Source organism: Eptesicus fuscus, chromosome 8 (genome assembly GCF_027574615.1).
Source record: "Eptesicus fuscus isolate TK198812 chromosome 8, DD_ASM_mEF_20220401, whole genome shotgun sequence".
Taxonomy (NCBI): Eukaryota; Metazoa; Chordata; class Mammalia; order Chiroptera; family Vespertilionidae; genus Eptesicus; species Eptesicus fuscus.
Window position 1 is genome coordinate 78170176 of NC_072480.1, and position 22207 is coordinate 78192382.

General features: G+C 39.9%; 1 protein-coding gene across 5 annotated transcripts; it reads right to left on the bottom strand.

Annotated features, from left to right (window-relative positions):
- Window positions 1-215: 215 nt before the first annotated feature.
- On the bottom strand, window positions 216-20255 carry AP3M2 (adaptor related protein complex 3 subunit mu 2). Of its 5 annotated transcripts, XR_008556837.1 has the most exons (10): window positions 20205-20255; window positions 18338-18682; window positions 13396-13567; window positions 9990-10127; window positions 5066-5151; window positions 4672-4805; window positions 2812-3019; window positions 2394-2538; window positions 308-777; window positions 216-235 (listed from the first exon to the last, which is right to left on the bottom strand). XR_008556837.1 is itself a non-coding variant. In XM_028148697.2 (9 exons), exons 2-9 carry the CDS (start codon window positions 18608-18610, stop codon window positions 677-679), a joined length of 1257 nt encoding a protein of 418 aa, XP_028004498.1. In that variant the 5' UTR covers window positions 18611-18682; window positions 20205-20255; the 3' UTR covers window positions 247-676. The 5 variants fall into 5 exon arrangements, 4 of the variants coding, with proteins under 4 accessions (XP_028004498.1, XP_028004499.1, XP_054576281.1 ...); XM_028148697.2 differs by lacking the exon at window positions 216-235 and having other exon boundaries at window positions 247-777; XM_028148698.2 differs by lacking the exons at window positions 216-235; window positions 20205-20255 and adding an exon at window positions 20032-20083 and having other exon boundaries at window positions 247-777.
- Between the last annotated feature and the right edge of the window lie 1952 nt (window positions 20256-22207).

Sequence of the window (22207 nt, forward strand, 5' to 3'; positions counted from 1 at the left end):
AGATCAGAAAGAAACTCAGCTCTATTTTTTCCAGCCCTCCTTCATGTGGGACTTGCTTGTCTTAACCACTTCCACTTTAGTGTCCTCATACTTCTTTAATTAAACCGTTTCCACTTTCTTCCCCCTCACAGACGAGATCCTTAACTGGCTTTTGCTTGACTAACATTCATTCTCTTCCAAACTTTCCTTTCTTCCTTCCTATTTTTCTCTCTCTTTCTTCCTTTTTCTTTCCTTCCTTCCTCCCTTCTACCCTCCTTTTTTCTCCCTCCCTTTCTCTTCCTCTTTCTCTCTCTCTCTTTCTTTCCACCTTAAAAAACAATAACAAAGAAGTTTTTCATTGGCTTTAGATAATTAAAGCCAAGCAAGTAACAGATGCTAGTGTTTTCCTATGGTAACCACATTAAAATAGTTAAATACGGTATCAAGTACCCCTGGCCTCCATCGCCCAGCTCTTTAAGAACTGAGATGGTGCTGATTGTGTTTCAGTTCTGTCCCATCCTCCCCGGCGACCCTTTTCTCCCTTGATTAGTTCCGTGGCACTGAAGGCTAAGGGAAAATGGGAGCAGGTAGGTCCAGAAGGGGACTGACCTAGGAGGCAGGCTGATACTGTTTTACACTTTTAGACAAGTAAGAAATGAAAAAGTGTCTGTACTGTTCCCTTTGCAAAACTCTCCCTTCAGGTTCGGACTTGGAACTTTCCAGCTTTGGTCATGTATTTTATGCCCTTAAAGGGTTTGTACTTCTCTCCATACATATCCAGGCGGTTCACTTTGAGTCCTGGAAGGAAGGAAAAATATGACATAAGCATGATTCAAAGGAAGCAGGTAGCATAGCTATTTAAATTCATTTCAATTCAAAGAGTGGGACAGAGATAGTAGTAGCCATGAACCAAAAACAAAATATTAGAGGACCTGTTCCTGAAGTGGAAGGGCAGAAAGTTATATGCAGACTGAAATGAGGTGCAAGGAAAATAAGAGCACCGCGTGTTTTTCTGAATACCTGAACGGACAGTGATAAGAAATAAATCACCACTGAATGAATGAATAATGGAAAATAATGAATAAATGAATGCTTCCTAAGTATTCTCACTATACTAAGCAAAAAAAAATGTATACCATATAAAACTTTAAAGTTCATTAAGTGTTTTAAGATTGAAGAGTTTTTAATTTAAGTAAATTCTATCACTTAAATTAGACAAAGCCCTTTGGTAAAGAAAAATAGGAACTTCATGTAAAGTTAAAATCATCTCCTCTCTATCTTACAGGATTGTTCAACAGATTGAATAATAGATGAAAAGAGCTTAAAACAGTACCCAGCACACAGTAAATGCCCAGTAAGTGGTAACTATTATTATTACTAGTAGAGGCCCAGTGCATGAAATTTGTGCACTTGGGGAGGGGGGGCCCTCAGCCTGCATTGCAAGAGGGCGCAGGCCAGGCCAAGGGACCCCACTGGTGCACGATCAGGGCTGGGGAGGGACACGGCAGGTTGGCCAGCCAGGGAGGAACCGCGGGAGGGCTCCAGGATGTGTCCGACCTATCTCGCTCAGTTCCTATCGGCCAGACCCAGCAACAAGCTAACCTACTGGTCCGAGTGTCTGCCCCCTGGTGGTCAGTGCACGTCATAGCGAGCTGTTGAACGGTCTTAGCATATCATTATCATATTACGCTTGATTGGTTGAACAGTCAACTGGACAACCAGACACTTAGCATATTAGGCTTTCATTATATAGGATCATCTTGAGGTAGATATAGACTATAGTGAACTGACTTGGGTCGGCCTGAGGATTCTAAATGATAACAAAAGCAAATGTGGCCCTGACCGGTGTGGCTCAGCTGGTTGGAGCATCATCCCATATATTGCAAGGTTGTAGGTTGGATGCCCAGTGAGCACGCACCTAGGCTGGGGGTTCAATATCCGGGCAGGGCACAGACATAAGGCAACGAATAGATGTTCTTCTCTCTCTTTCAAATCAATATCCTTGGGTGAGAATTTTTAAAAAAGCAAATGTGAAAGTCTTCTGAAATTGGGGGAAAGGAAAGGAAATTATTCTTTACAGTTACCAGCTGAGAGAGCAGAAGCATTCCCATACTGAAGACCCAGGCAAGCTCAAAGTGACAACCTAGGATGATTCAGCAACTGCCCAGGAACACCTCTGCCTACCAATATTGTTCCTTTCTCATGTGTCTCAGACACTTTTATTCAGGTCCTTTAGTCCAACTTCAAAGCAAGGATTATAAACTTTCCCCAGAAATATGCTAGAAAAGATTTCACTAAAGATTACACGTCAGGTAATAAAATCAAACTCGATAAGCAGGGAGCCAAGAGAAGGCTTTGTGATGTCTGTGCCATTTCTGTTCTCTTCAAAGCCACCTACGTGGTGGGGCACTTACCAGAAATGGCCAGCTGCTGGATTTTAAACTGCAGGTTAATGGTGGGGTTCTCATCTGGTTTGGAAGCTCCAGCCTGAAGACTCATGGTCCCCTTCAAACTTGGCAACTTTTGGGGATTTATTTTTCCGACATCCCAAGACAGCATCTTCAAAGAAAAAAAAAAAGTTACCGCAGAACCGTTCATGTGAGGTTGTTGAGTTCTAAACTCAGGGCAACTGTTCACAATATTATAAGCTGCCTCTAGGGTGTTTCTCAACAGAGAACTTGATTTTTGTTACCATAAAATATCTCCAGGAGAAAACAATGCCCCTGTGACTAATCACCCCTTTCAATAAGGTATAAAGTCTATGGGGAGAGCTCCCGCAGAGTTACTTCTGCTTAATGTCAGCAATTCAAAACCTCCTGCTTATTCTCCTACCTTAGTAACCGGGTCAAATGTGTGTGTCCCCTGAGATGGAGTGAGGCTCATATTCAAGACCCCTTTGGGCATCTGGCTGGTGACAGTCACTCCCTCGACGATCTTCCCCATGGTCTGCTTAGGTCCCACGGTTATTTCAAAGCGTCCAAGGGAACTGCTGTCCCGGAAACTGATGTTATGTTTGACATACACCGGAATCGCCACCAGACTGGAAAAGAGACGCACAGAAGCCCATTTCGTGAATGTTCTGGGAAAATGGCAACCTTCCTTCCTCCTTTGCCCTGTTGGCAGCTTTTCCTCCCTTACTTGCTTCCTTATTCCTTATCTTAAAAATTAAGCACAGGGAAAAACAAAAAAACCACCTAGTAATCTTTTGATATTTTTCTTTTTGTAAAGCTAAGATGCTATCTAGTAAGTAAACTAAGTCTTCTTAATAACTCTTTGAATAATATCCATAGTATCAAAGAGTATGATAAGCCTACTCTGAGAAAGGTACTATGAACAAAAATTAGAAATCACCATATTTGTTTTATTTTGTGACATGTGACTGATAATTATTTGTACTTGGGAGAATGATATTCATACATTATGGACATTTTATAATTTCTTGAACTTTTACCTGACCTCGTCTGATCCTTACAAAAACCTATGAAGTAGGGTAGTTGTCATGATTTGACCCAAAGAAATAGAGAAGTCACAGAACAATAACAATTCTTAAAATCTATTAAGCACTTCCTGAGTACCAGTCACTATGCTAAATGCTTGATCCCTATTACCTCACCTAATCCTCACAATAAGTGTGAAATGGGTACTGCTACTGTGCTGATTTTCTAGATGAATACTGATATGCTTAACCTCAGTTAGGGAACTTGCCCAAGGTCACATACCATAAGTACTGAAGGTGGAGCTTAAGTCTAGGCAGTCTGATTCCAGAGCCTTTGCTCTCAGGTATTTTTATAAATTATTTATTCCAAATCACACAGAAAGGTATTGGTGGTCCTGAGGTCTCCTGGCTCTCTTCAGTTCACATACCTTCTACTGTATACCTTCAACTAAGGGCTCCAAAATACCCTAGACTCATATTACAGAGAATGTTCAAGATCAAAAACCGGGGGGGTTAATGGAGGGATGAGGACACATATGTAATACCTTAATCAATAAAGAAATTAAAAATAAAATAAAATAGAATAGAAAAAAAAGAAAAAACCATTGCAGTCTATGGTTTTCATTGCAAAATTTAATGCTTCTTTGGGGTGGGGGGCGTTGAATACAGGTGTACTCAGATTCCAATCTGAGAAAGAAAATACTCTTGTTTAGACATATAATAATCACAACAAAAATAATAGCAGCAAACTTAATGAGCACTTACTTTGTGATAAGCACTATTTAGATTCTCTTATTTAATCCTTATAATAAGGAACTTTTATTACTTTCAACTTGATGTTAAGAAAATAGACACAGCCCAGCTGGTGTGGTTCAGTGGTTGAGCTTTGACCTATGAACCAAGAGGTCACTGTTCGATTCTCAGTCAGGGCACATGCCCGGATTGCGGGCTCGATCCCGAGTGTGGGGCGTGCAGGAGGTAGCCAATCAATGATTCTCTCTCATCATTGATGTTTCTATCTCTCTCTCTCTCTCTCCCCTTCCTCTCTGAAATCAATAAAAATGTATTTTAAAAAACAAACAAAGAAGAAAACAGACATATAAAGGTTAAGCAATTCACCAGAGTTTAACCAATTAGTACGTATAGAAACTGGAATTTGAACCCTGGTAACTCCAGAACCAAGAGTTCTTAATTACTACGGATATGGTTACACACACACATACACACAAACCATTCTTAATTATAAGGCTGCTTACTTCTGGGCACTGACATGGTAAGAGAGCAGGCGAAAGTTTCCATCAGGAGGGATGAAGGAGAGGATGCGCTCAGATTCCCAGCGCTTGAAACGAACACAAGGATGGAAGCTGACATCATCCAGCAACCTGGGGTTCTACAGTTACCAGGCAAGGAAAAGCAAGAGATAGGAATTAAACACCCACATTTCTTTCAGGAGTAATTTAGGTGCTGTTTTTATTAAAGTACATACACACATACAAATTCTGAAGTTACTTATAGAGATTTCAAGCCTGACACAGCTGTGTGGCTGTCCTTAATTATATCTTCTTGCTCCATTTCATGCTCACCACTCTGTCTTTCCAAAAGCATCTAATTTCCCATCCCAAGAACTAAATCTGTGGACCAAGCTTTTACCATGAAGGAAAGGGTAAGGTCTGGCATTCCAGTCAGTTTGACACAAGCATCAATCACCCCCTGGATTTCAGCGGTAATTGTGGAACCTGACACAGGAATAAGACAAAAAGAAGGTAAGGATTATTGAACTTTTCTCTGTTCTTCCCAACCTATTTCCTTCTTCCCTCCCTCCTTTCATCTCTTCCTTCCTCTATCCCTCCCTCATTCTCTTTCTTCTTTCCTTCGGTCTATACATCCAATTCATCTACCTAGCATTGTCCATCCTTCCAAACATTCATCAACCTTATATCAAGTAGGAGATACTTAGATGAAATAATGGGGGCAAAAAATAAATGAGAGCCCTGGCCAGTTTGGCTCAGTGGATAGAGCGTCGGCCTGCGAACTCAAAGGTCCCAGGTTCGATTCCGGTCAGGGGCATGTACCTTGGTTGCGGGCACATACCCAGTGGGGAGGGTGCAGGAGGCAGCTGATCGATGTTTCTCTCTCACCGATGTTTCTAACTCTCTATCCCTCTCCCTTCCTCTCTGTAAAAAAAAAATCAATAAAATATATTTTAAAAATAATAAAATAAATGAGATAATTAGTCTAAAGGAGTTTTCAATCTAGTACCATAATCAAACAGAATATCATTATCCTAACCAATAGTTCAGAAAATTTCTTATCAGAAACTGCTCTCCCTAAGGCCACCAATGAGCTGTGCTGCTATATGGAATGGACAACTTGGTCTTTATCCCACAGGATCTCCGTAGCATACGTCATTGTTGACCCCTTCTTCCTTTTCAAAATCTTCTCCTCTCCTCACTTTCTACTTTTCTAGCTCCTCTTCTGCAGTGCCTTCTGCAGCTTTCTCTCTTTTCACATTCTATAAATGTCTACGCTTTTTCACAGTTCTGAACATCTCTTTTCTTTCACTCAACACTCTTCCCTTGGGTTACTTTGCCTACCACCCCAGGCTTCAGGTTTCATTGATGACCAGTTATTTCCTAATATTTTTTTCCGGTCCAACCAACAGGACAACTCCACTCCACTTGGATTGTCACGGAGACACTTCAAACTCCCCATGTCAAAGTGAGTTCATTATCTTCGTTTCCAGACCTGCTCTTCCTATTTTCCATATCTTCACGATGACACCATCTATCCTGTTGTCTAAGCCAGAAAATCCTTGACCACTTCTAACTCTTCAGTGCCTACATCTAACCGATGGTCATTTCCTCTCCTTTTATGATTTCTATCTCTTAAATCTACTCATTCCTCTCCACCCTCACTACCATTGTGGATGTCTATATTTTGTGACTTCAGTAACAGCCTCCTGCTTTCCCTGCCTTCAATCCTACCCCATTTCAAGCCATTCTTAACACTGCAGCTGGACTGGTAGTTCTAAATTACAAATCTGTTCAAGTTACTCCCCAACTTAAAACTTTTCCATTGTTCCAAATAATCTTCCTTAAAATGGCACACAAGACTCTTCACGATCTAGCCATCTAGTAATTGTTGTTGTTTTTTAAAATTCTTTATTGAGGCAAAACTTATAGTAAAATGCAAAAATTGTAAATGTTCAGCTCAATTAATTTTTAAATATGTACACACTTATGCAATACCACCCACATCAAGACGTGATACCTTTTTAGCATCCCAGTGTGCTCCTCTTGCCCAACCTAGTTAATCCAAGTCCTTAAAATTCTGACTTCTATTCCCTCAGATTAAGTTGCACCTGTTTTCAAACTTCATATAACCATATGCATCTAAGTTTCTTGCTCAACACTGTGAGGTTTATTCATGTTGTTGGGTTTGTCAGTATTTCATTCTTTTTTATCACTGTACAGTATTCCATTGTATGACCACATCAAAATTTACTTATCATTTCTATTACTAATGGACATCAGTAATATTTCCAGTTTGGTACTAATATGAAAAGCTGCTATGCCTTTTCTTTTTTTTTATGCTTCTCAATCCAGTCATACTAAACTACTTTATTTCCCAACAATATTTTATTCATCTTAAAGTGTTTGCACATACTTCACTCCAAAATCCATGAAGGTTTTAATAACTTCTACTCATTCCATTGATAAATCATAAACACTATCACCTCTTTACACTTTGTTCTGGATGGGTGGGATGCCTCTCTTATCCTCCACCTTTTTACCTTTCTCTCTCCCTCACTGGACTTAAGCAAGCTTTCTGCAGCCATACTATGTCTTTCTCTCTATGTAACCCCATTTTGTTTCCTTTATTTACATAACTTCATCATATTTAACAACCAAATAGCATCATCATCATCATCATCAGCAGCAGCAGCAGCAACTACCAACATCTCCTCATTTCTCCCTCCTCCTAACTCCTGATAACCACCATTCTCTGCTCCTATAAGTGAGATCATGCAGTATTGGTCTTTCTGTATCTGGCTTATTTCACTTAGTGTAATGCCTTCTAAGTTCATCAATGTTGTTTAAAATGGCAGGATTTCCTTCTTTTTACAGCTGAATAATATTCCATTGTGTGTGTATATATATATATATCTTACATTTTCTTTACCCATTCATCTGCCAACAGACATTTAGTTTGTTTCCATATCTTGGCTACTGTGGATAATGCTACAATGAACAGGGAAGTGCAGATATTTCCTTGAGATACTTATTTTATTTCCTTTGGATATAACCAGAAGTGGGATTGCTGGATCATAAGGTAGTTCTGTTTTTAATATTTTGAGGAACCTCCATATTGTTTTCCATAATGGCTGTGCCAATTTACATTCCCACCAACAGTGTACAAGGGTTACCTTTTCTCCACGTCATTGTCAACACTTACCTTTTGTCTTTTTATAATGGCCATTCTAACTGGTATAAGGCAGTATCTCCTAGTTTTGAATTGCATTTCCCTGATGATTAGTAATTGTTGAGCACCTTTTCATATACCTGCCGGCCATTTTTGTCTTCTTTTGAAACATGTCTAGTCATGTACTATGTCCACTTTTTAGTCAGGTTATTTGTTTTTTGTTTTGTTTTGTTATTGAGTTGTATGAATTCCTTATATATTTTAGATAGTAATCCCTTATCAGATACATGGTTCGAAGGTATTTTCTTCCATTTATAGGTTGCCTTTTTACTCTGTTGATTGTTTCTTTGTTGTACAAAAGCTTTTTAGTTTGATATAATCCCATTTGCCTATTTTTGCATATGTTGCCTTTGCTTTTGGTGTCAAATCTAAACTAAATCATTGCTCTGACCAGTGTCAAGAGCTTTTTCTCTATCTTTTCTCCTAGGGGTGTTATAATTTCATGTATTATGTTCAAGTCTTTAATCCATTTTGAGTTGATTTTGTCTGTGGATATTCAGTTTCCCCAACACATTTAATGAAGAGATGATTCTTTCCCCATTGTATATTCTTGGTACTCCTGTTGAAGATCAGTTGATAATAAATGTACTAGAGGCCCAGTGCACGAAATTCGTGCACGGGGTGGGGGGGGTCCCCTCAGCCCAGCCTGCACCCTCTCCAATCCGGGACCCCTCGGGGGATGTCCAACTGCCGGTTAAGCCTGATCCCCAGGATGACCAGCAGTCGGACATCCCTCTCACAATCCGGGACCACTGGCTCCTAACTGCTCATCTGCCTGCCTGCCTGCCTGATCGCCCCTAATTGCACCCCCCTACTGGCCTGGTCACCCCCAACAGCCCCCCCTGCCGGCCTAGTCACCCCTAACTGTCCCCCCAAAGGCCTGGTCGCCCCTAACTGCCCCGTCCACCAGCCTGGTCGCCCCTCACTGTCCCCCCATGCCAGCCTGGTTGTCCCCAACTGCCCCCCCCTGTGGGCCTGGTAGCCCCACACAGCCTGCTGTTCGGTCGTTTGGTTGCCCCTCACTAACCCCCCTGCTGGCCTGGTCGCCCCACACAGCCTGCTACTCGGTCGTCTGGTCGCCCCTCACTAACCCCTCTGCCAGCTTGGTCGCCCCACACAGCCTGCTGTTCGGTCATCTGGTCGCCCCTCACTAATCCCCCTGCTGGCCTGGTCGCCCCCTGCTCTCAGTCATTTGGTTGTCCCTCACTAACCCTCCTGCCGGCCTAGTCGCCCCACACAGCCTGTTCCATCGTCCGTTCAGTTGCGATGGTCATTTAGGCTTTTATTATTATAGATGGTTTTAATTCTGAGCTCTATATTTTGTTTCATGGGTTTATATGTCTGTTTTTATTTCATATGCATACTGTTTTAATTAATGTAATTTTATAACATATTTTGAAATCAGGAAGTGTGAAGTTTCCAGCTTAACTCTTCCTGCTCAAGACTGCTTTGGCTACTTGGGGTCTTTTTTGGTTCCATATGACTATTAGGATTTTTTTCTATTTCTATAAGTGTACCATTGGGAGTTTGATGGAGATAACAATGAATCTATAGAACGCTTTGGGTATTGTAGACATTATAATAATGTAATTCTTCTACTCCATGAATACAGGTGTCTATCCATTTATCTGTGTCTTCTTTAATTTTCTTCTTTAATGTTTTATAATTTTCGATATACAAATCTTTTACTTCTTTGCTTAAGTTTATTCCTTAGTCCTAAGTATTTTATTCTCTTTGTTGCTATTATAAATGGAACTGTTTTCTTAATTTCCTTTTAGGATAGTTTGTTGTTTGCATATAGAAATGCCACTGATTTTTGTATGTTGATTGTTTTTTCTACAACTTTATTGAATTTATTTTTTTAGTTCTAAGAGCTTTTTGTTGAATCTTTAGGGGTTTGTACATATATAATCATGTCATCTGCATCATAATGTTTAAGTTCATTCCTAGTATCCAGCATAGTGCTTGACAAAAAGTAGGCACTAAGTTGAAATGAATGATTTTGAACGGGGGATAATTCTGCTACAGCAAGCATTCTAAAAAGGGCGCCTTTCTATTTTCACAGTTTGAAAGATACATTAAAAGTACCTACCTGATTTATCAATGATGGCATCAATCTCTTCAATCACATCAAAATAGGCCTCATTGTTGGTGTATTTCACCCCAGTCCGTCGCCACGGCACCACTGACAGCTGCCCAGTGGGAAGCTGGTCACCCACATTGGTGCTTCCTGAGACAATGAATATTACTGTAATTTAATTCCAATTTGATGATTGGATGTAACCAATTATCTAAAAATCATAGAATACTTCCCTAGAAGTTTCTATGCTTCCACTATTCAAATAATTTTTCCAAAAAAAAAACAAGAAACAGGAGTTTTCCCAACTTCTATATGGGTAACCTAGTCTACTTTAAAAACTTGTCGCCATCTGGTCTGCCTTCTCAAGCAAAATAAAGGTTAAGAAAGTTACCTGAGAAACAGATATCATATTTTGGTTTTGAAAGTAACTTGAACTTGGTCTCTCAAATTCCACAATAGCTTGCAGCTTAAATAATGTATTGGCTTTCAGTGGAGATGGTAATCTACATATTGATATAAAATTTTCATGGGTAAAAACAGTATTCTAATTTGAGGTAGGTTCTTAGGTACATTTATGCTAGGTATTAAAATGTACACATCAATATAATCTCTCTCACACCAATACTTAAATTTAGGAAAAAAATACAAATTAGATCTTTCCCTGTCTATAAGAATTATAAATCAATTCCTTGCCTTGTTTTTCCCCCACAGGCATCAAAATATGTTTTTAATTCAAAGGTTCTATATAATAAATTATGAAATATTATAACTAATTACAAATCTATTTCCTTCTTCTGTAACCTGGATCTTTTTAACCTAAAGAAAGAAACATTAAATACACATATATTCAGCATATTTACAAAACATTTCAGTCTTTTCAAAAGCTGGTTCTCAGATACCTTTTTCTAGATTTAAGTGAGATTCTGAAAAATGACTCAATAATATTCATAAATGATTCAGGTACTAATAAAATTCTTTAAGGTTTAAAATAAGTCCCAAATATTGAAAATCCCAACGAATGTGTTTTCTGAAAAAGATGCTCTATATATTAAAACATCTCATCAAGCTATAATAATTAAATCAGTATGATAATAAGGCAGGAAAGCCTAAAAAACAGAAGACCAAGAATCCATAATGACTTAGTACAAGATAAAAATATCATTTGAAAACAGGGAAAAAAGATAAATTATTCAATATGTGGTGCTAGGAAAAGTGACTGAAAATTTGGGGAAATAAACCTAGAGCCTTACCTCTTATTGATTAACAAGATAATTTCCAAATAGATTAAAAAATTAAATCCAAAAATAAAATCACAAAAGAATTAGAAGAAAATTCACTTAAAAAAAAAAGACTTTTCTTCTCCAAGATCAAAAGGGTATTCTCCTGTGCTTTCTTCTAACAGTTATAAAGTTTGTGTTTAACTCTAATCTAACTGGATCTTATTTCATGTATAGAATGATTAGGGAGACTTCATTTTATTTCTATATCAAGGCTGACTGCCCCAATACAATAAATATATTTAACAACTGGCCCTTGGCTAACTGATTTGATATGTGACAACACCTATCTATATCAAATTTCTATAAATGCAAGAGTCTGTTTCTAGCCTTTCTATTTTATCCCAATCATCTATTTGCCTATTACTGGGCCAATACTACATTTTTTAAATTACCAACACTTCATGATATATCTTGTATTTGATAGTACACACACATTTTTTCTCTTGTTCTTTTTTTTTAATATTTATTTTCAAAACCATCTTAGTTTTTATCTCTCTTGTTTTTTTTTTTGTTTGTTTTTTTCTTTTTCTCTCTCTTGGTTTTTAATCTATTCTATGAGTTTTTGTCTCAAGCACCATATGAAATTTATATATATTGATATTTGACAGGGAAAATTCTTTCCACCCCTTTGTAATTCTTTTTAAAAATTGTCCTGGCTATTTGTGCATATTTATTCCTTTTAAAATGTATTTTTCCAATCATTTTGTCAAATTTTAAGTAAAACCTGTTTATATATTAGCAAGACCCAAAATGTAAAGCAGGGGTCCTCAAACTTTTTAAACAGGGGGCCAGTTCACTGTCCCTCAGACCGTTGGAGGGCCGGACTATAGTTTAAAAAAAAACTATGAACAAATTCCTATGCATACTGCACATATCTTATTTTGAAGTAAAAAAAACAAAACGACAAAAACACCTGCATGTGGCCTACGGGCCGTAGTTTGAGGACGCCTGATGTAAAGCCTTAAAAAAATGATTAATTTTACTAAATCAAAAATTTTTAAATATGGCTAAACAAACCATACCATGTACAATGTCAAATGACAAGACAGATTGTGAGAAAATATGTATAATAGAATATTCAAAATATATAAAGAACTCCCACAAACTATCATGTATATTTCCAATATATATGGTAGTTTAATATCCTTAAATGAAAGAAATTATTTTAAACTAGAATAAAAAAAGAAAATAATTTCAACAACCAAAAAATGGGCAAAAGACACAAAAAGTCATTCACAATAGAGAAAAAAACAGCCAATAAACACTTGAACAGGTTTTAACTCCCTTAGTCATAAAAAAATGAGTGTGTAAATAACAAGATACCACTAAATTATCAAATGTCAAACTTTTTAAAAATAATAATAATGATAGGGTTGGCTAGGGTGCATAGAAATTGCTGCTGAAAATATAAATTAGTGTAACTTTTCTGGAGCGCAATTTGGCACAATGCATTAAGTCCATAAAATGTGCACACCCTTGGGTCCAGCAGTTCTATTTCTAGTACTGAAAATAAATCATTCTAATGTACACAAAGATTTAAGTATAAGAATGCTAATTCCTTGATATTTAAAAGAACAAAAAATCAGAAACATCATAAACAGGGAATCAGTAAATAATTTAGGGTCTATTCCATATGGCAGAAAATTGTCAAGTCACTAAAAATGGTGTAGAAGAATAGTTGTCCTAATAGGATAGTGTACATATATTGATAAAAGGTAAGTTTTAAAATATATATGAGTTGTTTAAAAAAATTCTATCCATTCATCTATAATCTGTTTGTCTAGAAAAGACAAAAAATATATACACTAGTATGTTAAAAGTATAACAGGATTAAGAATTAATTTCATGTTCTTTGTGCTTTTCTGTATTTCCAACATGCCTACAATAATTGTGTATTTCCTCTGTAATCAGAAAAAAGTTATTTTTAAAGGAGAACATTTCATTCTGTTATTGAAATCAGGGTATTTTCCACATAATTAAAATCTACTTCAGTTCATACTCAAAGACTATAAAGAGCAAAACTAAAGCATCTGTATGTCTGAGATCACCAAAGATAAGCACTCAAAACAACGCATACACCAGACCAAGCCACACCCATGATGGCAGCCGTTTTCTGCGGGTTTCCCCTTTCTCCATACCTGTTATGGTGTTGACAACTGTTCGGAGGATAGTGGGAGGCTTTATCAGTTCTTTGAGGATGTTTGATTCGGTAGCTAATGGAAACCCATTATCAAGCATCTCTTCCAGTACTTCATAAACCACAACCACATTGTCTTTGATCACTGGCTCTGAACAGACTCCAAAATAATCCTGATGAAAATACAAAATGTATATTTATCACTCAGATACTGTAATAAGTGAAAGAATGTTCCTAGAGAATAAGGATCTAGTCCTGCCCATATGTGTTTACTCAATGTTTGGGATATTCTTCTACAATAAGGAAATGAAGTACAACCATAGTTCACATAGATGAAAAGAATACCAGATTGTCTTATAGTACTAGTGTCATTACTAACTTCTTTTATAAACTAAAGTAAGTCATTTAACCTCTATGGGTTAGTTTCTTCAACTAGATATGTAGAATACAAAACTGAATCAAGACTTATTATGTGTGCTTATGAATAAGAATTTGAAAGAACTATGGTAATACTTAATATGACATAGATTGGACCTGAAAATCTTTTTAACCTTTACTCTGTGCTTCTATTCCTTAATAAGAACTTAGAGGAAAATAAAATAAAATGAGGGGGATGCATTAGCACAACAGAAAATCACTTTAGATCATCCCTACTCTAAGATGCTAGGATTCTAAGAATGCTTTGTCCTTTTATTAACAAAGGCTAAACTTAGATACTAAATTATCTGGGGTGTGGAAAAGCTCCGGATTCCAAATCAGAAGACCTAGGTTACAATCTTAATTGTTATTTACTAAATTACTAGATTAAGTCATACTAACCCATTTGGGTCTTGATTTTTTATGATCAGGATAATACCACTGGACACACAAGGATGTTGTAAGAACTAAGTATGATTGATTAAACGATAATATATGTAAAAGTGCTTTGTAAACTAATTAAGCACTATGTAAAATTCAATGCATGATGATGAAATAATTTAGAAAGAAATGCTGCAGTCATTTTGTGTGCCCTTCTAGCAATGTCAGTGATGTCTTTTACTGGAACTAAGAGATAGTCATATAACCCTCCTTTAATTCATCCAAGGAAGGGAAACTGAGCCCTTTCTGAGAAAGCCCACTCTCTTCATGGACAGCTCGGATTATTAGAAAGTTCTATTGCTAAACTAAGATTTGCTTCCTAGATCTTCCTTAAAGAACAAGTTTATAGAATAGCCCCACAGTTACTTGAAGACAACTACAGGATTTCATTTCAATATTTTTTCTCAGGGCCAAACTCCCTGTTTGATCTTTCTACTATTCATGCTATTGTATGGTTTCTAGATCGTTTCACCATTTGCCATGTCTTTGAATATGCTCTGGTTTTCCAATATTCTCCTCAAATTATGACATCCAAAATTGATCATGGACTCCAGATGTGATCTAAATCACATCAGATAATGTCAATTATCAAAGCCATTCCAATATCCAAGAACACTTAGGAATGTGTTTCTAAAACAAAAAGATTGCCCAAGCCAGTTTTGCTCAGTGGACAGAGCGTCGGCCTGTGGCCTGAAAGGTCCCAGGTTCGATTCTGGTCAAGGGCACATACCTCGGTTGCAGGCTCAATCCCCGGCCCTGGTCAGGGCAAATGCAGGAGGCAACCAGTTGATATTTCTTTCTATCTCTCCCCCTCCCTTCCACTCTCTCTAAAAAAAAATCAATGGAAAAATATCCTTGGGTGAGGATTAATAACAACAACAAAAGAATAAAGATTGACATGCCTAATTTTAAATAAATAAATTAAATAAATAAATAAATAAATAAATGATTTCTTCTTTAAAAAAATGAGTATTTAAGAGAAAATAAGTTATATATTTCCTTCCCAAGACTGATTTTATTTTGGAAAATAAGTAAAACACCTCTCTAGATTTTATAAATCAGGCAGAATGTGAACTCAGCAGTTGGAATGGAAACTTATAAATATGACAAAGTGCTACAGCAAAAGTGCTTGCAATTCTATAGCTGAAATTCTTCCATTATATTCCAGTCATAGAAATAAAATACAGCCAGAGAGAACGACATCAGATAAGACACCAAAATCAGGATATATCCATTTACTTTTAACAAAACCTTCAAAGATGACAAGTCCCAAACTATGAAGTCCCAAACTTCCAAACAAGTCACTGTACTGTTTTCTCAAATTCCTCTGTGGTTTCAACTAGATTAAACAACTTTTCTCACTTCCTGTCTTATAATTAGATAATATCACTATGGCAATATGAAGCTGATGTCAAGTTTCACCAACGGGGCTGTTAATCTTAGAATGGGATAAAGTACGATAGGTGCAAATCATAATGGGTCCCAGTTAGAGTGGTTTAAGGCCATAACTATTGAGTTCTTTCACTTACAGTTCTTCCACATACTGGGGTTCAGGTTTTCACTATGTGAAGGAACTAGTATGCCCATGAGAACTGGAATCCCAGAATAATACTACCAGAAAGTATCTGTGGGGAAAATTATAAAATAGAATTCTCTTGGAATGAAAGCTGTTTCAGACATGTGATCTAGATATAAGTGCAAATGAAAGGATGCTTTGATGTGTTTTTCAATTTTTATCACAACATTTGGGTCCTCATTCTCTTCTTCTCCAGTTCTACAATCTCTGTATTCATGAGATTAATTCCAGACCTCACATGACATAGAAGTTGAATCAAAGGGCCCTTGCTTCTCATTTAACATTTCAGTTATGCAAATACCACAAGTGTTAGAAGTTGAGCAAGTTTTTTAAGGAGAGGATTCCACTGAATCCAGAGTCTGGGCAGCCTAAAATCTTATGCTATAAACTAGAGGCCCAGTGTACAAAATTCATGCATGGGGTGGGCAGAGGGGTCCCCTCAGCCCAGCCTGCACCCTCTCCAATCCAGGACCCCTCGGGGGATGTCGGACTGCCGGTTTAGGCCCGATCCCCAGGATGACCAGCAGTCAGACATCCCTCTCACAATCCGGGAACACTGGCTCCTAACTGCTCACCTGCCTGCCTGCCTGATTGCCCCTAACTGCCCCGCCCCTGCTGGCCTGGTCGCCCCCAACTGTCGCCCCCCCCCCCCCACCACCGGCCTGGTCACCCCTAACTGGCCCCCTGCTGGCCTGGTTGCCCCACACAGCCTGCTGCTTGGTTGTTTGGTTGTCCCTCACTAACCTCCCTGCTGGCCTAGTCGCCCCAGGCAGCCTGTTCAGTCGTCCATTCAGTTGCGATGGTCGCTTAGGCTTTTATTATTATAGATGGTGCTGACATCGTAGTATAACTTACCTCCCCTACACCCCCTGCCCAAAAATGTTCAAATCTATTCCTAAAAGAAAAACTCACAATGAAAACTGTATCTTATAAAATATGTTACTTAAATTTGGGGGGTGGGGTGTACAGAAGATTTCCCACCTTAGGTTTTCAATAAGAGCTCATCACTAGTACTCCAATGCTGTGGATAAGTACCCCAAACACAAGATGAAATATAGGATCACAAATTATCCCTGCCAGGGATAAGCATTACTTAATTTCTCTACTTTAAAAATACATATATCTTTATACACTTACCACTTTTTGATGTGACTCAAAGCAATGTAATTAACAATGGGTAACATCAAGTCCACTATTAAAAACAAAAATAGCCCTAGCCAGTTTGGTGCAGTGGATAGAGCATCAGCCTGAGGACCAAAGGGTCCCAGGTTCAATTCCGGTCAAGGGCAGGCTCCTCCCCAGCCCAGGCCCTGGCCAGGGCTCATGCAGGAGGCAACCAATCGATGTGTTTCTCTCAAACTGATATTTCTCTCTGTCTTTCCCTCTCTCTTCCACTCTCTCTAAAAATCAATGGAAAAATATCATCAGGCGAGGACTAAAAAAACAAAAACAGAACTAAAGTCATCTGATTTGTGAACAAAATATAAGACAATTCCAATTTCCAGAACTAAAATGACTGCACACAATCATACTGAGTAGAGTGGCTTTCTCATGCAACAGGTTCAAAAGTATTCAATTTGTCATTCTATATGCAGCCAACTCAATCAGTAGAATCAAGAATCTTATCAGATGGGAGAGGAAGTGAACACTGTCAGAGTCTTTATTTATTTATTTTTTTTTTTTTTTTTTTTTTTTTTTTTTTAAATATATTTTATTGATTTTTACAGGGAGGAAGGGAGAGGGATAGAGAGCTAGAAACGTCGATGAGAGAGAAACATCGACCAGCTGCCTCCTGCACACCCCCTACTGGGGATGTGCCCGCAACCAAGATACATGCCCTTGACCGGAATCGAACCTGGGACCTTCCAGTCCGCAGGCCGACGCTCTATCCACTGAGCCAAACCGGTTTTGGCTATTTATTTATTTTTAATCTCTTCCTTTTTTGTTGTTAATACTCACCCAAGGATATTTTGCCATTGATTTTTTAAAATATATTTTTATTGATTTCAGAGAGGAAGGGAGAGAGAGAGTTAGAAACATCAATGATGAGAGATTCATTGATTGGCTGCCTCCTGCATGCCCCCTACTGGGGATCGAGCCTGCAACCAAGGTATGTACCCTTGACCAGAATCGAACCCGGGACCCTTGAGTCCACAGGCCAGCGCTCTATCCACTGAGCTAAACCAGCTAGGCCATTGCCATTGATTTTTAGAGAGAGTGGATGGGAGGGGGAGAGACAGAGAGAAAGAAACATCAATGTGAGAGCCACACATCAATTGGTTGCCTCCTGCACAGGGATTGAGCCTGCAACCAAGGTATGTGCCCTTGACCAGAATCAAACCCAGGACCCTTCAGTCTGAGGGCCAATGCTCTATCCACTGAGCAAAACTGGCTAGAGCAGTTTTGATTTTCGTTGTTTTAAGTTTCTTAACAGAGCTGAATACAATGGAAACAGAATAAGAAAGATACTTTATCATTTACGCGCATGAACCTCCTCACAATCACACACCTGAAATGTGTCCACTACCCGGTGAAGGAACTCAATGACAAACAGAGGTGGAACCTCTGTCTGGATCACAGCCACAAAAAAGATCTTGTGCCGGTATACACTTAAGAGGTAGTGGTGAGGGGTAGGGATAACAGGCGGTACGTTTTCTGCCTCAGTGGCTCTCTCTTGTGCCTCAAAAAAGTAATCACAAACAGAACGGCTGACCACGCTTTTCCAATGTTTCTCCAGGAAAATATCTCCAGAGGAGTTGATCAAGAAAAGGCTATGAATCATGGTGGAGACTGTCAGTGAGAGAGGACAGTCTTTTTCAGTCTGCACGCCTCAGGACTCTACAAATTTTCAACCCTAAAAAAAAAAAAAAGAAAAAAGAAGTTATGATTAGATCCATTCAACCGAAACACCTTCCCCATCTTTTCCAGCAGTCCAAGTCTTACCCATCTTTCAAGACTAGACTTCAGTCATCCTCTACTACATGAGCCTGAAGTACCCCTCCCTAGAATTCCTAAGGGTAATTATCAGCCATCTTGTTTGTCAATCAATCATATACTGCCAGTTGTCCTTACTAGTGCCTCAATCATGTCCATTTAAAATTCAACTTAATTTTTGGATGTGTATTTTCTCAACTAGACAGGAAGCTCCTTGAGAAAAAAGACCAGGTCTCATGTTTTTTGTTACCTCAGTGCACAGTGCCTCCTTGCAAATAAGAGGGCACCAAAGAATATTAATGAGTTTCTTGTTTTTGGTCACAACTCACACACATGTAAGAAATGTCTATGGTTGTGTAGTCTCATATGGTAGCCATTAGCCAAGTATGACCAATGAGCACTTGAAATGTGGCTGGTCCAAATTGAGATGTTCTGTAAGTGTGAGATACACACCAGGTTTTGAAGGCTTTGTATGAAAATGAGAATTTATAACATTTTCCCAATAATTTAATATCGATAAAGTAATATTGATTTAATTTTGATTATATTTAACATTGATATTTTGTATATACTGGGGTAAGTAAAATACATTAAAATTAATTTAACCTTTTTGCTTTTTAAAATGTGGTTACTAGAAAATGTAAATTTAGTATACAGTATGTGGCTCGCATTATATTTCTATTGGACAGCGCTGGTCCATGGAAGGGGAAGCTGCCATGGTGGTCTTATTCATTCAGTCAACCCCCATTTTCTAAGTATTTGTTATGCACAAGGCTCTGTGTTAGATGCCTTTTTAAGAAATCCCTCTGGGGGATACCCCTGGTCCCTCAGGCTACAGCATCTCTACCGTACCAGTTCCCAGGATGAGGCGGCTGCACTGCATCCCAGCTGTGTCCATCCCGCGAACTGGCCCAGGAGGTTACACCTCAAAGGCCTGTGGTACCAAGTGCCCCGGCGCCGGCTTAATCCCTCTGCCCGAGGACAACGGGAGGAAGGGGAAGCTGCGAGGAGCTAGGACGTGGAGCAGAGACAGCTGCCAGAGTGGGTTAGTTTTGCGCTGGTCCCAGCCCAGCCGCTCGCGAGCCACAGACGATAGACACCGCTTGAGGCCGGGTGGAAAAGGGGGTAGATTTAAGGTGTGTGCACGTTCGGGAGGCGAAAGGAGTCGACAGGTTGCACCCTGCGTTGCCATGGCAACAGTATCCCCCTCCTCCCTCAGCCATCATCCCGGAGCGGGCCACCTTCACCGCCCGGTACCCAGTCCCTTACCTCTCCCCGCAGCATCCCGCAGCGCGGAGGTGAAGTCTGGTGGCATCTCGTGACCCTGCCCCTGCCCCTGCCCCGCTCGCCCCGCCCCACTCTCGCGCGCCCTAGCCGCCACCCCTGTCGGCTGTGAGCGCACGTCACCCCCTCCCCAGACCCAGGGCGCCAGCCCTCCTCACCCGGCCTTGCTCTTCGCAGCGCCCACCTTTCCACTGCGCGGACAGGCCCCGCCTCCCCACTGCCCCCCGCGCGCGCACCGGTCGCCGCACGCCCGCTGATTGGCCGGCCTGCGGGCCCGCGCCCCCGACCGAGGACTGAAAGCCGCGGATTGGACATCAGTGTTCCACTCCGCCCCTCAGATTGATTGCGGTTCGTGGCTCACCCAGTTCTTCGGCTCAAGCTCCCAATTGGCCCTTATCGAGGTTTCGTTAATCTCCGATTGGTGCAGCTCTGTGACTCCAAGCCCTGATTGGCTGCCGTGAACAGTCGGCTGGCCGCCAGTCACAAAGGCCTGGCCGGCTGTTGCTGGCAGCTGCAGAACCGCGGAATGTGCCTCCAGGGGATGCTAAAAAGTGTGATTTCCGGGGCATGATTTATCTAATAGCGTATCATGGATAATAAATCATGAGCAGTAATAACTACTCTCCATTAGATAAGTGCATTTAAAAAGAGACGTGATGCCCTTTCAGTTATGTGCATTGGGTATAGTAAAGGTGATGGGCAGTATAGCCTCTCATCCAGAGCTCTGGACCTGGATTCTGGAGGCTTCTTTGCGCCCCAACTAGGCCACCATCTGCTTGACCTTGGGCAAGATACTTAACCTTTAAGAATCTCAGTTAGCCGAAACCGGTTTGGCTCAGTGGATAGAGTGTTGGCCTGCGGACTGAAAGGTCCCAGGTTCGATTCCGGTCAAGGGCATGTACCTTGGTTGTGGGCACATCCCCAGTAGGAGGTGTGCAGGAGGCAGCTGATCGATGTTTCTCTCCCATCGATGTTTCTAACTCTCTATCCCTCTCCCTTCCTCTCTGTAAAAAAATCAATAAAATAAAAAAAAATTAAAAAAAGAATCTCAGTTAGGTGCTAGGCAGGTGTCTCTGCAAACTGCATTGAAATGCTAATGATGTTGATATTACTATTATTTTAAGTGACTCAAGTCATTGTGCTCCAGAAAAGCACAGAGTAGAGGTCAGAAAACAAGATTCAACTTCAGTTTTAAAAAGTAGTTATTAGCCCTAACTGGTTTGGCTCAGTGGATAGAGCGTTGGCCTGTGGACTCAAGGGTCCCAGGTTTGATTCCGGTCAAGGGCATGTACATTGGTTATGGGCACATCCCCAGTGGGGGGTGTGCAGGAGGGCAGCTGATTGATGTTTCTCTCTCATCGGTGTTTCTAACTCTCTATCCCTCTCCCTTCCTCTCTGTAAAAAAAGTCAATAAAATATATATTAAAAAATAAATAAAAGTAGTTATTAAATAAGATGAGATAAGGAAACTGTTTGCCTTGGTTCCTGGCACATTGTAGGTGTTCAATAAAAAGCTAAAGTGTGGTGATGGTAGTAATGACGTCTACCTAGACCACGAGGTTGTCACCCTGACTGCTTCACTTTTCAGGTTGGTAAAAGGGAGCATGAGCAGCAGCTACTCCTGTACACAGGACCATAATAGATGTTTATTGAAGATGGCGTGGATTGTTTTCTGCCATACTTGCTAAGGGCAGATAGTTGGCTAATGTTGAACTAAGTAAATGAGAAAATGCATAATCAGAATGGCTGGATGATGTGGCATCCTGTAAGGGAGCTCAGGGGCTCTGGTGCCAGACGGCCTGAGTTTGAAGTGCTTCAACACTTACCAGCTGTGTTACCTTGAGAAAGTACCTTAACTTCCCTAAACTTCAAGCTCGACACTTCTCAAATAAGGACACTAATAGTACAAACTTCTTATTTTGTTTTATTTTAAATATAGTTTTATTGATTTCAGAGAGAAAGGGAGAGGGAGGGAGAGATAGAAGCGCCAACAATGAGAGAAAATCATTGATCAGCTGCCTCCTGCACGCCCCTCTCCTGGGCATGGAGTCTGCCACCCAGGCATGTGCCCTGACCAAGAATCGAACTGTGACCTCCTGGTTCATAGGTCGACGCTCAACCTCTGAGCAACACTGGCCGGGCTCATAGAAGTTTCTATCTC

Coding starts and splice junctions, on each gene's coding strand:
- AP3M2 (XM_028148697.2), bottom strand. CDS start 18,610: ATGATTCATAGCCTTTTCTTGATCAACTCCTCTGGAGATATTTTCCTG. Junction 3,020..4,671: donor TACCATGTCAGTGCCCAGAA/GTAAGCAGCCTT, acceptor TCTCTTTTCCAG/TCTGGTGGCGATTCCGGTGT. Junction 778..2,393: donor CCAGCAGCTGGCCATTTCTG/GTAAGTGCCCCA, acceptor CCTTCCTTCCAG/GACTCAAAGTGAACCGCCTG.